The sequence below is a fragment of the Coturnix japonica genome, chromosome 1, assembly GCF_054131305.1.
Source record: "Coturnix japonica strain WE chromosome 1, WE-NBRP24, whole genome shotgun sequence".
Taxonomy (NCBI): Eukaryota; Metazoa; Chordata; class Aves; order Galliformes; family Phasianidae; genus Coturnix; species Coturnix japonica.
Window position 1 is genome coordinate 134391005 of NC_140663.1, and position 14294 is coordinate 134405298.

A 14294-nucleotide genomic window follows, 5' to 3' on the forward strand; every position below is an offset into this window, starting at 1 on the left:
GATATTTATGGAGAATAGCACAGAGAACTTGCTAATTATCCACAGATAGTGAGAGGATTATTAAGGATTATTAGAATGTGGGAAAGAAGTTTCATCCAGAAGTAATTAAATTAGACCCAGTTCAAGTAGTTTATGTACAAGTGTTCTTTCACTGTCCTTTGGAGGAAGTCTGAGATTGTGAGCCCTTAAGCTGAGAAAATGTCTTTGAAATGCTTTGTAAGTCTGTCAGTTCAGCCAATTTGGCAAGCATGGTGGGAAAGTTGCTTAACTAGTTTTCCAGTAGTAGATCCTGCATCTTTCTCTTCACAAGTGAGGACCTAATGTACTTCAAGTGGTATGATCAAGACTTGACTTTCTGATCTTTGTGTATAGTTTCAAGTAGAAAGTAATCAAAATGATCGAGTTTTTAACTGAGTATTGCTAGAATGTTTAGGAATTGTTGTAGTAAAATTCCATATTATTTCAAGCAGATAAAAGTAGATTGTGTGGGGAAGAAGCAAATTATTATCACAGTATCACAGTCTCACAGTCTCGTGTGAGTTGGAAGGGACCTTAGAGATCATGGAGTCCAACCCCCGGGATTCGCGCCTCCTGTGTAGCAGAGCGGCACTTCTACCACTTGCGCCACAGGGGGGATTATGTCTCTTTTGATAAAGAAAACCTCTTACTTTAGCATGAACTTAAGCCTGATGGCAGTGTCGTTGTAGACAGTGCAGTAATATTTTGAGCACTGGACTTGAGGAGTCATTTAGAACTGGAAACTGAAATTTAACTAAAATGAAAATTGAAAACACATACGTCATCAGGCATTATGTTTCTGCAGGGAGGCATCTGTGTCCGTGCCATTCATCACGTAGTGTTTAGCTGAGGGACTGTTTGCCAAAACAGTTGGCCTCACAGACCAATATTCTCTTAATTATGAACCAGAACTCCTAGAGCAGAAGAAACCAGGAGCAGGGTCCGAAGTGAGAAGGATTTAGACTAAGATCAAAGGAAATACTGCAAACCTCGTGATCCAGCTTGAGGAACAGGACTGATTGATGGTCCACAGATGGACTCTTAAAAGTGATGGAAGTTGCCCTGTTTTTCTGGTGGTGGAGAATGTGTTGGTCTTATCAAGAGTTTGTGAATAAACTCAGGTTTTTGTGTTGGAAAGATAAGGAGCTGTTTGATGCTTGACCATCATACAGATTTCTTTTCCTTTTTATTCTTGTACACCATGCAGAAATAGTCAAAGCAGGTTAGAATGGGAATTAAGATGATAGTTTGACCAAAGCAGGAATTTTGTTTTGCTATTTTGCCACATGCCTTGCTTTTCTTGCAGTTACTTTCTTCACATATGAGTTGGGGTGGTGTGAGGGGAGGAGAGGATATACAGGTATGCTCCTGAGAATGGGATCTCCCCCATCCTGTCGTTGAGGGCAGCTGTGATGGGAAGGATTGATGTGAATATTTATATTTTTCATTTTTAGGAAGGAGATTGCCATGGTTTTGAAAAGCTCCTACCTTCGAGGATTGAACTTAGCCTCTTTCTTTGTGGCAAGCAAAATAACAGTGTTCATGACTTTCATGGCATACGTACTACTTGGCAACGTTATCTCTGCAAGTCGGGTGTTCGTTGCAGTGTCCCTGTATGGCGCAGTCAGACTGACAGTCACTCTGTTCTTCCCTTCGGCTGTTGAGAGAGTATCCGAGGCAGTGGTCAGCATACGACGAATCAAGGTATGATTATTAGTGTGAATGATTTGGTTTCATTGGTGAAAAAATATCAGATTGGGGCAAATAGAAATTCTGTATATGTCATTATATGGCTTTACTGAGTGTCACTGTGCCATTTATTAATGAAGATGCCTAAAAATGTATTTCTCCATGTGCCTGATTATAATAGAACATTTTTGATGAATTTGCTAATGGTACTAAGCCCACATGGAAACTATATTTTAAGCGGATATTTGGTCTTCAAAGAAGCATTTTGTGAGAGGTGACGCAAATGAAGTTAGAAAAGCATAATGTGTGAAAATCACCACCCAACAAAATTGTTGTCCATAACATTTCTTATTACTGCTCAAGCTAGACTATAGGAGGAAACAAAGATAAATGCTCAGGATGCTGGATGTTGCACAATGTCTTTTCAGTACTTACATGCACCTTGTGTTCATCTCCCACACAATGTTCTTTCAAGTGATCGTTCTAGTTGTGCAGGTTGAGAAACATGAATGAAAGTCTAAATAAGATGCCTTAGGAGCAAGACACAAAGGCGCTTGAGCAGATAGTGGCAATCCTTTTTTCTCATGTCTTGTTTTCCAGTAAATCCTATAATGCAAAAGATTTTGCTCTTGGCAGCTGGCTTCAGTATCTCTGCACTTGGGATACTCCTTAAGGATACTTCTTCAAAATCAGCTCTAGAATGAAGGTTCACTGGAATGGACAAATAATTGTCCTGATGAATCTTTAGCATCCCTGATGCAGACAGCAGCTTTTTAGCCTCCATTTTCCAAAGCTACAAAGTGAGAGTTAGGCATTCTGCTACTGAATGACAAGATGCCTTGTAACTAAAGGTGTGTTACTGTAGTGTAAATAAGTGGAAAGGAATTAGGAAGAGAGACTGGAAATACGGAAGAAAAAAAGGGGGTAAGGTTGATGGCTATCTGGGAAAAACTGAAAATAATTGTTTTGCTTTTTAAGAGGGTACTTTCTCCATATGCTTTATAGAATAAATGAGTTCAGTGCTGTTCATAAATATGCTCGGTTGGAGACAAGAAAGCAGGAGATAGCATGCTCCAGGTGAAAATAAAGTATAGTCAGATGGGAAGTGTTTGCTGTTGCTCTGTATTCATGCATAAATGCATAAAAACTGCATGGCAGAAAGGCTTCTATTTTTTTTCCTTTAAGCTGTCATGTCCTCTCACATTAGCCGTACAGCTACATCTCTCCTTGAAGCTCATGCTTTTTGATGAAGCAATGGCTCATGGTGCCACTGTAAAGCCAAGTGAGAGCAGTTGTTTTCCAGAGGGCTATTTTGACAGAGACTGCAGAAGGAGGGAAGAAATTATCTTAGTACAAAAGATGGAGGTTTTTTTTCTCAAGGACATGGTCCTGTCTCAAGCTGATGATTGCTCCTTAGCATTCTGTGAATGCTAGCAGTTTTATTTTGCTCTGCATGAAAGATTGCACAAAGATTGACTTTGCACTTTTGCCTTTTGGTGGAGATGTATGTGTGTGTTGAGTATGGAGACTGCTGCGTGAAATGCTTTGGCTTCTCACAGCTCTCTTAAAAATGGTGCTGGATTTTGAGCAAGGTCCCTTGTGCTTGCTGACGTGTAGAAGTGCTGTTCTCATTCTCAGAGATGTCTGTCAGCTCTGTTTTGTTTCCTCTTAGTAACTGACTTCTGCAAGTCTTTGGCACCAGTCTTGTGTCTGCAGACTGTTAGCTCAGTACTTGTTAGCTACACTTGACATTTCTCAAGGTGTTGTCTGTTAGAGACCTATTTAAGGTCTTTATGGTCAGCAGTTCAAATCATGATTGTTCTTCTGTGTTTTATCTTAAATTTGTGATAACTTCTACCCGTGAATTTGTCTTTTTCCTTTCGAAGTGTTTGAGCTGTCTATAATATAGCATCAGGCAAGGAAAATGAGAAAGCAATGGAACAATAAGGTGTTAGGTTAAGGTTTCATCTCTTCTTCATGGGAAGAGGAAATCAAACAATTATAAGGTTTGTCAGGACTGATTGTGAAGTTCTGTTTGCTGAAGGAACAGCAGGTTGCTGTTAAGAGTCCCACAGTACTGCTATGCAATGAAATCTGCACTTCTGCGTGGTCTCTGGGATGATTAGGTAGTTAGAGGTGCATTGCTTGAATAAGTTGTGCATTGCTTTGGAAATACAATTCTTTACTAAGTGAGTGTACTTTGTCCATCAATTATGTTTTGTGTGCTGCTTGCAAAAGCATATGCTTGGGTTTCTTTCCCAGTCTCACACTAGGCAATATCCTGTTCTTTTCTTTTACTGCAGAACTTCCTGCTACTTGATGAGGTCTCACAGTTCAAACCACAACTGCATGATAATAATGAGAATGTCATTCTTCATGTTCAGGATTTGACTTGCTACTGGGATAAGGTAAATTTACTTTTAATAAATGCTAAGAGTATACTGGTGCTGTAGACATCTGTAAGCCTAAAAATCACAATGTCTGTGCATAGCGTGCTCCTGTTTTATATTCCATCATTTGTGTAGGAGAAACCTTTTAGTGTGTTAGACTAACTCTGTTCAATAGTATTAAATGGTATCAAATTCATCTTAAAAGTACCTATGCTTGAATATTATACTAACTGAAAACCTGTACATTTAGTTCTGAAAATGTCCTGTTATTAAACAGGATTGTAACACAGCTAGATATATAAATAGGAATTAAGGACAGTCAGCACATTAAGGCAGGCCTTAGCATTTATGTGTTTTTGGTTTTTTTTTCAGTGAACTCTATGTTGATCATTGCTTTGGTGTAGAGCGAGTACGATATTGTACTTCCCATAGCAGGTTTGAAAGCTTTGGACTAGTCTACAAGTCTTTGTTCCTCTGTGCATTTTAACTGAGAATGTTCAGTTACAAATTGTCCTTTACTTAAAATGCATCACACTTGCCAAAATGGCAGTTAACAGTCTATAGGACTGCACACCCATAAAACACCTTCAGGTTTTTCCTGAGTTATTTATATTATGTGAAGCTGGGTAGCATGACTGGAATTACTGGTTTCCTTTTGGTTTAAAAAATAAAACAAAACTCTTAATGTAACTTTTATTTTGATATTTAATTGAAATCTGCATGGGAGAAGAACGGTTCTCCCAGAAGTGTAAAAGGAGCTCAGAATATTTTTCTTACATACTCTTATAATAATGCAGATTAATTTTATACAGTTGCTAAGTGAAAAGATGGTGAGTTCTGTGAGAGAGGATTTATAAAAGGGATAATAAAAGTATGCTGTACTTTGTCATATAAGCAACTTAGCTTGTTACCCACAGTGGTTCTCTTGCGATTCTTTGGATCTCTGTGTAACAACCGTACAGCTGAATGATGGTTTTTTGTTTGTTTGTTTTTAAAGATTATGAGCCAAAGTTGATACTTAAGGGGAAAAAAAAACACAACTAAACAAACAAACCCAAACACAGCCCACAAATCCAAAATCACTGGAAGTAAAAAAAGGGATTATTAGATAGACTCTTAGGAAAACAACTTAACATGCTGTATTACAGTTTATCAAAAGATAAACAAAACCAATTAATTCACGGTCACACTCTTGTTTTACTGAGGCAAGTCTTATCTGAGTTCCACAGGCTAGTCTGATAGCAGCATGGAACTGGGGATTCTTCGATACGGGGTTTTTCATCATGTGCCTTTAATTTCTGGAACAGCCTGTCCGCTCAACTGAGAAACTTCCAATTTAAAATTCAAGAATTTGAACAGTGGCCAGGTTTGTCCCTCATCATTTTAGTTACTTAAATGAGGAGCCTAAGTAGTATAGTACTTCCATACAATGTATTATCTCCGTAATGGGATGAATTACTACTTGTATTTGGATATGGGATGTAATGTCTGCCCAAGCTCACCTAAGGAGTTGCTACAACTGAAGGAATCAATCCCGTGTCCTTCTACCTTCCTACTCTGTTTTTCATGCCATGTGCTAGCATTAATGCTTATATCTATCGCCCCACAGTGAGCCAGTTCACAGGGATAAAGTAGCAGAAAATGAATCACTTTTTATGTGATTTGTTCTTTGAAATCTGAGTCCCGTGAACAACCTGTCCACAAATCTAGGAATGAAGAAGTGGCAGCAGAAGGAAAGTGACAGGTACTTGTCAGGGTGCAATTTTAGGCTGTTACGATGTTCTGTTTTGTAAACCTGGGCATGGATCTTTTGTAATTTCAGAAACGTGACCTCAAGACCTCATTACAGTCATAGGGAGGTCTGTGGTAGGGCTGGTGTGTAGGAAAGCTTATGTAGTTTTCTGTAAAGACAAATTGATTTAATAACAGATATTTTCTCATCCTGAAAACTTTGCATTAAAAAAAAAATGCATTTTCTTTCATGAACTGGTGGATCTCTCCAGACCTTAACTCCAGTTTAGTACCTGAACTGGGTACTCTGGACTGAGAAATGAAGTTAATAGAATTGAGAAAATAGCTGTGTTGCTGCCACCTTGTGGAGGTGAACAATAGCAACAGAGTGGTTTTGGAGCGTGGCACAGCACAGGCAACTTTGGATTCTTACACTGTGTCTGATTTAATGCAGAATTCATGGTTGTTGTGTGATAGAAAATCCAATGGGATATGTGCTACTGGGCTCTGAGGGCTTTCCTGTTACATAAAGCATTTCTTCTGGCCAGAGGAGACACATGCATATCAGCCTAGTTCTCCCAGCTGTCACAGATATGAGCGAATACCTCTCATAACCTTAACCATGCCTTTCCTAAATCAGTTAAAACAGCTAGTTACAAGCTTCCCTTTTTGACAGTTCCAGAATTTGGTCACAGGGCAGCTTGATTGCTTTTATTTTACTGTATACATTTTAGTACGTTCTAGGATGCATGTAAGGGTAGGTCCTGTTACAAGGATGTTTTGCTTTAATGAGAGGAAACTGCTATTAAATACATGAAGATCCTTTCTTTTCATAAGAATTAGGAGAAATGGAGGTGCCACACAGTATCTCAGTAATCAGCTACAGTGCATGAATGGGGATGGATGAGGAGCCAGCTGGGAACTTATGGGTTAGAATTAAAGGTAGGGTAGGGCCATTGATAACAGCCAACTTTGCTTCACTAAGGGCAAATTGTGCCTGACAGACTTGGTGGCCTTCTGTTATGGGATTACAGTGTTCATGGGTAAGGGAGAAGCAACTGATGTTAACTGCCTCTACTTGTGTGAAGCTTTTGACTGTCAAACATGACATCTTTGTCAGCAGATGATGGATGGATCATTTAGCATATAAGGAATTGCATAAATTGTTGCCCTGAAAGTGTTGTGTTCAGTGGCTCAGTGTCCTGGTGGAGAGCACTGATGAACATTGTTCCTCAGGGAATTAGACCAGTGCTGTTGGACATCTTTGCTAGTGACATAGACAGCAGCATTGTGTGTACTCTCATCAGGGTATATGAACGACACCAAACTCTGTTGTGAAGTTGACATGTTGGAGAAAAGAGATTGCCATCTGGAGAGACAGAGGTAGGACTGTGTGAACTTAATGAAGTTCACACTTGGATCGGGAACAGCCCTGAGGTGAAGAAGTTGAAGTTGAGGGTGTTGTAGAACTTGTTACAAGCTGCCAATGGGTGCTTGTAGTCCTGAGCTGCATCAAAAGAAGTCTGACCATCAGGTGAATAAGTGTCTCTACTCTGTTCTTGTCGGATTCCATCTGGAGTACTCCATTCAGCTCTAGGGCCCAGAGCAGAAGAAGAACATGGAACTGTTAGAGTTCCTTCTCCTCCAGAGGAGGCCGTGAAGATAGTCAGAGGGCTGGAGACCTTTCCTGTGAAAGACAGGCTAAGAGAACTGGGGCTGTTAGCCTGGAGAAGAGAAAGCTCCAACAAGACTTCATTGTGATCTTTCAGTACTTGAAGGGGGCCTACAGGAAAGCTGTGGAAGGGACTGTTTTATCAGGGAGGAATTCCATTTCAGGGGGAATGGATATAAACTAAAAGTAGATTTAAATGAGACAGGCTGCCCAGAAAAGCTGTGGATGCCACATCCTTGGAGGCATTCAAAGCCCGGGTTGGATGAGAATCTGGGCAGCTTAATCTGGTAAGTGACCTGTCCATGGCAGGGATGTTGGAACTGGATGATATTGCAGACTCCTCCCAACCCAAGACATTCTATTATTCTGTGGTTTCTACAATTATACCGTGGTAGAAAAGGTGCAGTATATAAGCTCTTAGCAGTAGTGTGACATAAAGAATGTGTGTACTATTGAACACAGAATTTCAGGTCATGTATTTTCACTCAAATAGTCCGCATCATTGTCTGCCAAAGGCTTCCAAGCTGCGTGAGATGAAGCTGTGTGAAAGCAAATAGTACTCTCCTGTTTAGACTTTTGATAGTCAAACCTCATTGAGAGCAACCACAGACTTAGTTTCCTAGGTTTTGAGAAAGCTTTGGACCCTCTCTTAAAACATATGTCCATGTGCATGGTGAAGCTGAGTGTGCAGGACTGGAGCTGTGAATGCTGTGAAGATGACCAGCCAAGACCTCCTGTTTTCAAGGCTACTGTCAGTTCTGTGCTGAGCTACAGCCTGGAGTTGTTGGCTGGGAAGAAATGCTGCTGCTATTGCCTTTGGGTTACTCGTTCCTTGAATGCAGTTTTGTGTGTTAGTCAATTTGGATTAGAGATTGGTGTCTGTCAGAGGTGTTTGTTAATTACTGAAGAGACAAACTACATGTCTTAAAATATGGTTGTCATAATGGGTTGCTAACTTATGGTCATTTACATGCATTATCCTCTGTTTCTAAGAGCTGTTTTGACAATGTACATTTCGTTACTGACGAAGCGTGACTTCTTCTTAAATCCATAGAGTTTAGAAAGTCCAGCACTCCAACAGATTTCATTTACCGTCAGACAAGGGGAATTACTGGCTGTGATCGGTCCTGTGGGAGCTGGAAAAGTAAGTCCATTTGATGGGGTTTTTTAGTCTGTTGACATGGCTAAATATAAATGTAAATGGCTAAAAGCTTGAAATTGTAAAGATCTTTTGTGTATGATAGTATGCATTACATCAGGGTACTGTCATTCAAGAAAGGCAGATGTCTTTCTGCGGGTGGAGAGGAGAGTCTTCAAAGTTGGACTGTACTTTGCATTTTCCTTCTAGACTGCATGTAAAGTATACTAGTGCATTTAGACTAACAGAACTTTGGGTGGCAGAGTGAAACAGGCCGTCATACCAATAAACACTACTCAAGCTCAGTGATGTTTTGAATGCAGTCAGACTTCTGAGTTTTTATTTTCTATGTTTTTCAGTCTTCGCTCCTAAGTGCTGTGCTTGGTGAGCTGCCTAAAGAGAAAGGTTTGATAAATGTTTCTGGAAGAATTGCCTATGTTTCTCAGCAGCCTTGGGTGTTTTCTGGTACTGTAAGAAGTAACATACTGTTTGACAAGGAGTACGAGAGAGAAAAATACGAAAGAGTTTTAAAAGTCTGCGCTCTTAAAAAGGTATGCTTTTCTTTTTGTGTGTTTTATCCTCATCATTAATCGTAATGTTCTTGCAGGATAGCGCTACGTTATATATTACATATAATGGATTGTTATTTGTACTATGGGCAATAAATTCTTAATAGAGATGCGGGCATTATTTTTGACATCCACGTGTAAGGACATTCCTATAATTCCTAAAACTTTCACTAGAGGGTGATGTAGTTTACGTGAAGCTCAAACAAATTTGGAAAAAAGCTATTCACAATTGTTTCATTTCATAACCATGTTCTTCAGTATTACAGTAAATGTGTGCATAGATTTAACAAAATGTGAAAAAAACAAATGATCAAACTAACACCATTTGTGACTTTTATTTTATAAATATCCTTTATGCTTTATGCAAAAAAGCATATGCATCCTTTATTATGCATTGGTAACAGCTATTGAAAGAACCTTAGTGGTATACATTGGGTAACTTGCTGAGTCCAAGTAGTTTTATGAAAAAATATTTTTGAAAGGTCTGCATGTAAAGGAGTTTGTGACATGAGATATAGAAGAGGATTAAGCCAGATTTGTCAAGAAACAGACATTTTGCTTGGCAGCTAAAAAGGTTTTATGCAGCACGTTACGATATTCCTGTCAGCAGCAACACAGGTGAAAAGCAGATGGTTACTATGATGAAAATTTTTTTGCAAGGCTTACACATAGTGGGTTGAGTTTAATATCCTCTGCTGATACTCAGTCATAGGCTGTTGTCTGAAATAAAGGTTTCATTGACTTAAATGATGGCAGACTGTGTTAAAAAAAAACTCACAGCATTTGATACTAGACGTGTTTTCATTCTTTTGTTTCAATATTATGTATCTGATAAAAGTTTTGAATATGTTTCATGGCTTAATATAAAACTTGTGTGTTCACTGGAGGAAATATAGAAGTATGAGGTGGAACACTGTGCATTTTATTCTAACTCAGTAGTCTACAGTCCTATAAGTTAACCAATTTTCTGTAATGAATGGTGTGGTTATTTCTAATAAATCGTAGTGAAAATAAAACAAATGTAATTCTTAGGGATAACGATAAACGGAAAATAATCTACTGATAGAAGCCAGTTCAGTTTTATTTATTGTGACAGTTCATTTTGTTAAATAATTAATTTACTATCATCCTCAATAATTTTTACTTTAGACTGGTCTGAATCACCAACAGGTATTCCATATAACAATAAGAATGGCTATGTGCTTTCTTTTGGCATAAATGTTGTTGTAAAACAAATCTTGAAGACCTCACCTATTTTTCCTGCTTTCTGAATTGTAGGTATATCATCCAGTATAATCCTTGTTTTTTGATGTAAGGTAATACATTAAACATACTATTGAAATAGGAGAATGTTTTCTTCAAATAGGCTTATTTTTGAGGTTAAAATAATTAATTTTTAATTGCTTTCTGCTTGTTCTTTACGTTCACAGGATTTGAACTTATTAGCAAATGGTGACTTAACAGTTATAGGAGATCGTGGAGCTACGCTGAGTGGGGGACAGAAAGCCCGTGTAAATCTAGCCAGGTTAGTATTTTTTTTTTTTTTGTTGTTTCTAAAATGCATACCTGGTATATAATGTATATAATGTCATTAGCGACTAAAAGTAAATAAATGTAAAACTTTGTGACACTGGCTTTTCTTTAAACCTTGTAGAGCTGTATATCAAGATGCAGATATCTATCTTTTGGACGATCCACTGAGTGCAGTAGATGCTGAAGTTGGAAGACATTTGTTTGAAAAGTAGGTTATTGCTTTATTTTTATTTAAAATATGGTTGTTGTCTATCAATTTCTTATAGAGGAACTTGGAAAAGCACTTTTGGATAGATGGTTCACAACATTTAATGCATTCACTTTCTGCATTTATTTTTCTTCTCTTATATATTTGGAAGAGCTGTGAGTCTTTCCTGCCTTTTTTTTTTCTTTATTTTTAAAAGCTTTGGAGTACTCTGGTTTGAAGATATTAGATTTATCCCTAAGGAAATCTGTGCTGTTTTCTTAAGGAGAATGACAGGTTTTACATCAATATTGATCAGTATTGGGTTTTATGAACATTAGTACCAAGCGAAGAACAATGTGGGCTGGAATTTCAAACTCCTAGTTTTATTGCAGCTTTATTTGTAGAGTAGTTTATTAGCAGCTTTATTGGTGTGATAAGCACTCCAAGCAGCTGAAGAAAAGGCCAAAACCTTTACAGTCTTGAGTGGTTGAAATTTCTCTTCAAAGAAGCAGGGAACTGTGGCCTGTAGACCAGGCTGTGGAGAGCAAAAGTAGAGAAGAGAATGTATAAGCTTAACATAAAAAAGAGATGTTAGACCTTTTCCTATTTCTGAAGAGAGAGGACAATCTTCATTAAAAATGAGATTTCCTTCTCAGTGAGTTTTCTCTCTTTCTTCTTTCAAACTGCCTAATCTACAGCATAGTGATACTACAAGAATAATCCAGTTATTCCCAACCAGTGTTTTTTCCTTGCTTCTTCATAGCCTCCTTCTCTCCCTGTCAAAAACAGAATTTTTGTAAGTGTAAGGGAAAGCTTCCACGGACTGAGTTGACTTAGCTTTGGTTGAAGCCTAAGTGAAAGCATTTTCCAAGGCATATGTACCTCCCTTGAATTCCACACTCAAAACTACTTACATTTGCTTTTACTTCTGTTCCCTCCTCCGCACCCCTAGGCAAATGTAGGAACTTGTATTGAAGAAATGATCACAGAATTTCCATTGACCAACACCGTATGCACTTTCTTTTTTTACCCAACTGCACGAGCTTTTAGCATCCAAATTTGAAAACTTGGAATTTTTGTTTACCTCTTCCTCCTGAGCTCTAGATTAATTTGAGCTAGGTAGGTAAAGTACAATAAGAATGTTCTGTGGGGAAAGCAGTCTGTGTGGAGTAGTAGTGGCAAGGAAAACTGAGATGCGTCCCATCTTACCTTGTAAAAGGTGCTGTGCTAGTGGGGATAGTTCAGTAGGTTTCCTTGAATAACAAGGCTGGGCTTGTTCGTTAGTGCTTCCTGAATAGTGCTAGAAATCTAAAGAAGAGCACACTTGAGCAAGAAGGATTTCTTAGAACATAGTGCTGAGGAATGTCTGAGATACCACTTCATACAAACTGCCCCCAGGAATCCAAACCGCAAGGCGTAAAACAATGGGCGACATGGAAGAAATAGGGGGTTATTTAATGAGAATCTGAAATGGATATTGTTCAGTTCACTCGCTCTTCTTCTTTTTTTCTTTTTTTTTCCCTTTGTAATTCTATATTGAAGTTTAATTTTTTTTAGGAATGCCTAGTCTGTTTGTTTACATCTAAAGATAGGTATGTTCCTTGTAATTCCCTGAAGCTGTGGTCTGTAGAGGGCTGATTCATTACATTTGCTGCTTCTCTCTGTTCTGTTCAGCTGCTGTGGTAAACAGCTTAAAATATATAAATTCTTTTCAAATGAGAAAGAATGCGAGTAGCACAGCTCCAGTGGGAAAATAGTCCACAATATTAATGAGGGCTTGTGTCTCTTACAAATTTTTCCACAATGCAGACAACTTGTTCTGTGGATGATGGAGTAGATAAAGTCAGTTTTTCAATGAATTTCTGTCTCCTGGTTGGATTCATTGAGGCCTAATAAAGATACATGTTGGATATTCCCTATTTTTGTGCTATTTGTCTGTTAAGTTCTCTGATAACTTCCAGTAGACCAGCATCAACCTTTTCATAAAAGAAGGCACTGATATCGTTCTGTATTTTTGTTTAACTGTGTGTGCATACACATATGTACATAAATAAATATGCATATATAGATGTATATTATTTTTATTTATATATAATATACATGCAGTATCTTTTCACTACGTTAGGGAATTTTAGACCTCTGGATTTTCCACCAGGTTTGAAATGAGGGACACGCATTGCAGATAGTGTGACACGTTTCCTTGTGTGATGAAGTTTGGAATAGACTGTCATACTCTGAGAAAGTAATTCAAGTCATGCTTGGACCCCAAGATATTTCCTGGTCTGCTTGTGCATCTTTGGAAGCATATTTCAGTAATTACATGGTTTCACATCTCCTTACTTACAGAAATTGTGTCCTATTGATGATGCTGATTTAAGGTATTTTAAGGGTCGGATTTATATTTTATCACTTCATTGAGACACAGACTTCTCTAGCTGTTCTTCTTCCCATGTATCTTTTCCTAGTGATAGGAGCTGTGTGCCAGTCCCAGTTGATGATCAGCCTGATCTCTTTCAGTTCCTCCTTTGTACATATGGGAGTAGACTACAGTTTGAGAATCTTTGGAAATCACACCTAAAACTGTGTTTCACAATAGCATGTACAGGAGTATCATTCCTACTGTCAAAGGAAGTTCTGCAAGTTGTTTTGAATTTATGGTCAAGCTGTTTGGAGTGTAGTGGTCATTTGTCTGAGGTTTGTGTTTAGAATTAGAAGAAGTCTGCAAAAGAAATAACAATGAAACATTTGAACTTCAGCATCTATTCAGGTGGACCATGTTGGTACCAGGGGATGATAACCTCCAGTAGGAGCTCAGGTTATTTGTGGCATGTAGCTGGACAGTGGGTCACCGAATAACCAACCGGTTAGGTTGACCGAAGAGTCACCTGGCAACTTGGTCAGGTGTTCTGAAAGATAATGCCTTTCCTTTGCCATCTAATACAACTGAGAGTTGTTCTGCAAGAGAGGAAAAATGAGCAGGCATGATTTGTAGCAAAAGTATCCTTTGTAATTGCAGAAAAAGGTGAAAAAATAGCAGGCTGGTGGCAAAGGACAGCGGGAAATTCCATCATAGCACATCCTGAATTCCTCAGTGTATTCTTACCTAAGACCCAGAAGTGGTTGAGGGAGGAAGAAAATTAAGTGTGGAAAAACAACAAAAGGATTGTTTTAAAACTACATGAGCAGATCTGATTATTTACTTAAGCTGTTTGTCACGGGTTAGTTAGATTTACCTATGCCCTTGACAGGGGAAGCCACCCCACGCCCCCCCCCCGGGGCCCGGAAAGGAGGGGGAAAAGGGGAGTGGGATAAAACAGCGACAATCTAAGGAGGAAAAAACTTATTTTACTAAATATGATATCGAAAT

General features: G+C 38.5%; 1 protein-coding gene across 4 annotated transcripts in view; it reads left to right on the forward strand.

Annotated features, from left to right (window-relative positions):
- ABCC4 (ATP binding cassette subfamily C member 4 (PEL blood group)) overlaps positions 1-14294 on the forward strand; it is a 219989-nt gene that overhangs the window by 98431 nt on the left and 107264 nt on the right. For all 4 annotated transcript variants that reach the window (XM_085535995.1, XM_015851547.3, XM_085535997.1 and 1 more), the window contains 6 exons: positions 1473-1722; positions 4011-4115; positions 8555-8644; positions 8998-9189; positions 10638-10732; positions 10862-10948. In XM_085535995.1, coding sequence (XP_085392121.1) covers positions 1473-1722; positions 4011-4115; positions 8555-8644; positions 8998-9189; positions 10638-10732; positions 10862-10948 — 819 coding nt within the window. The remainder of the gene's footprint in view (positions 1-1472; positions 1723-4010; positions 4116-8554; positions 8645-8997; positions 9190-10637; positions 10733-10861; positions 10949-14294) is intronic.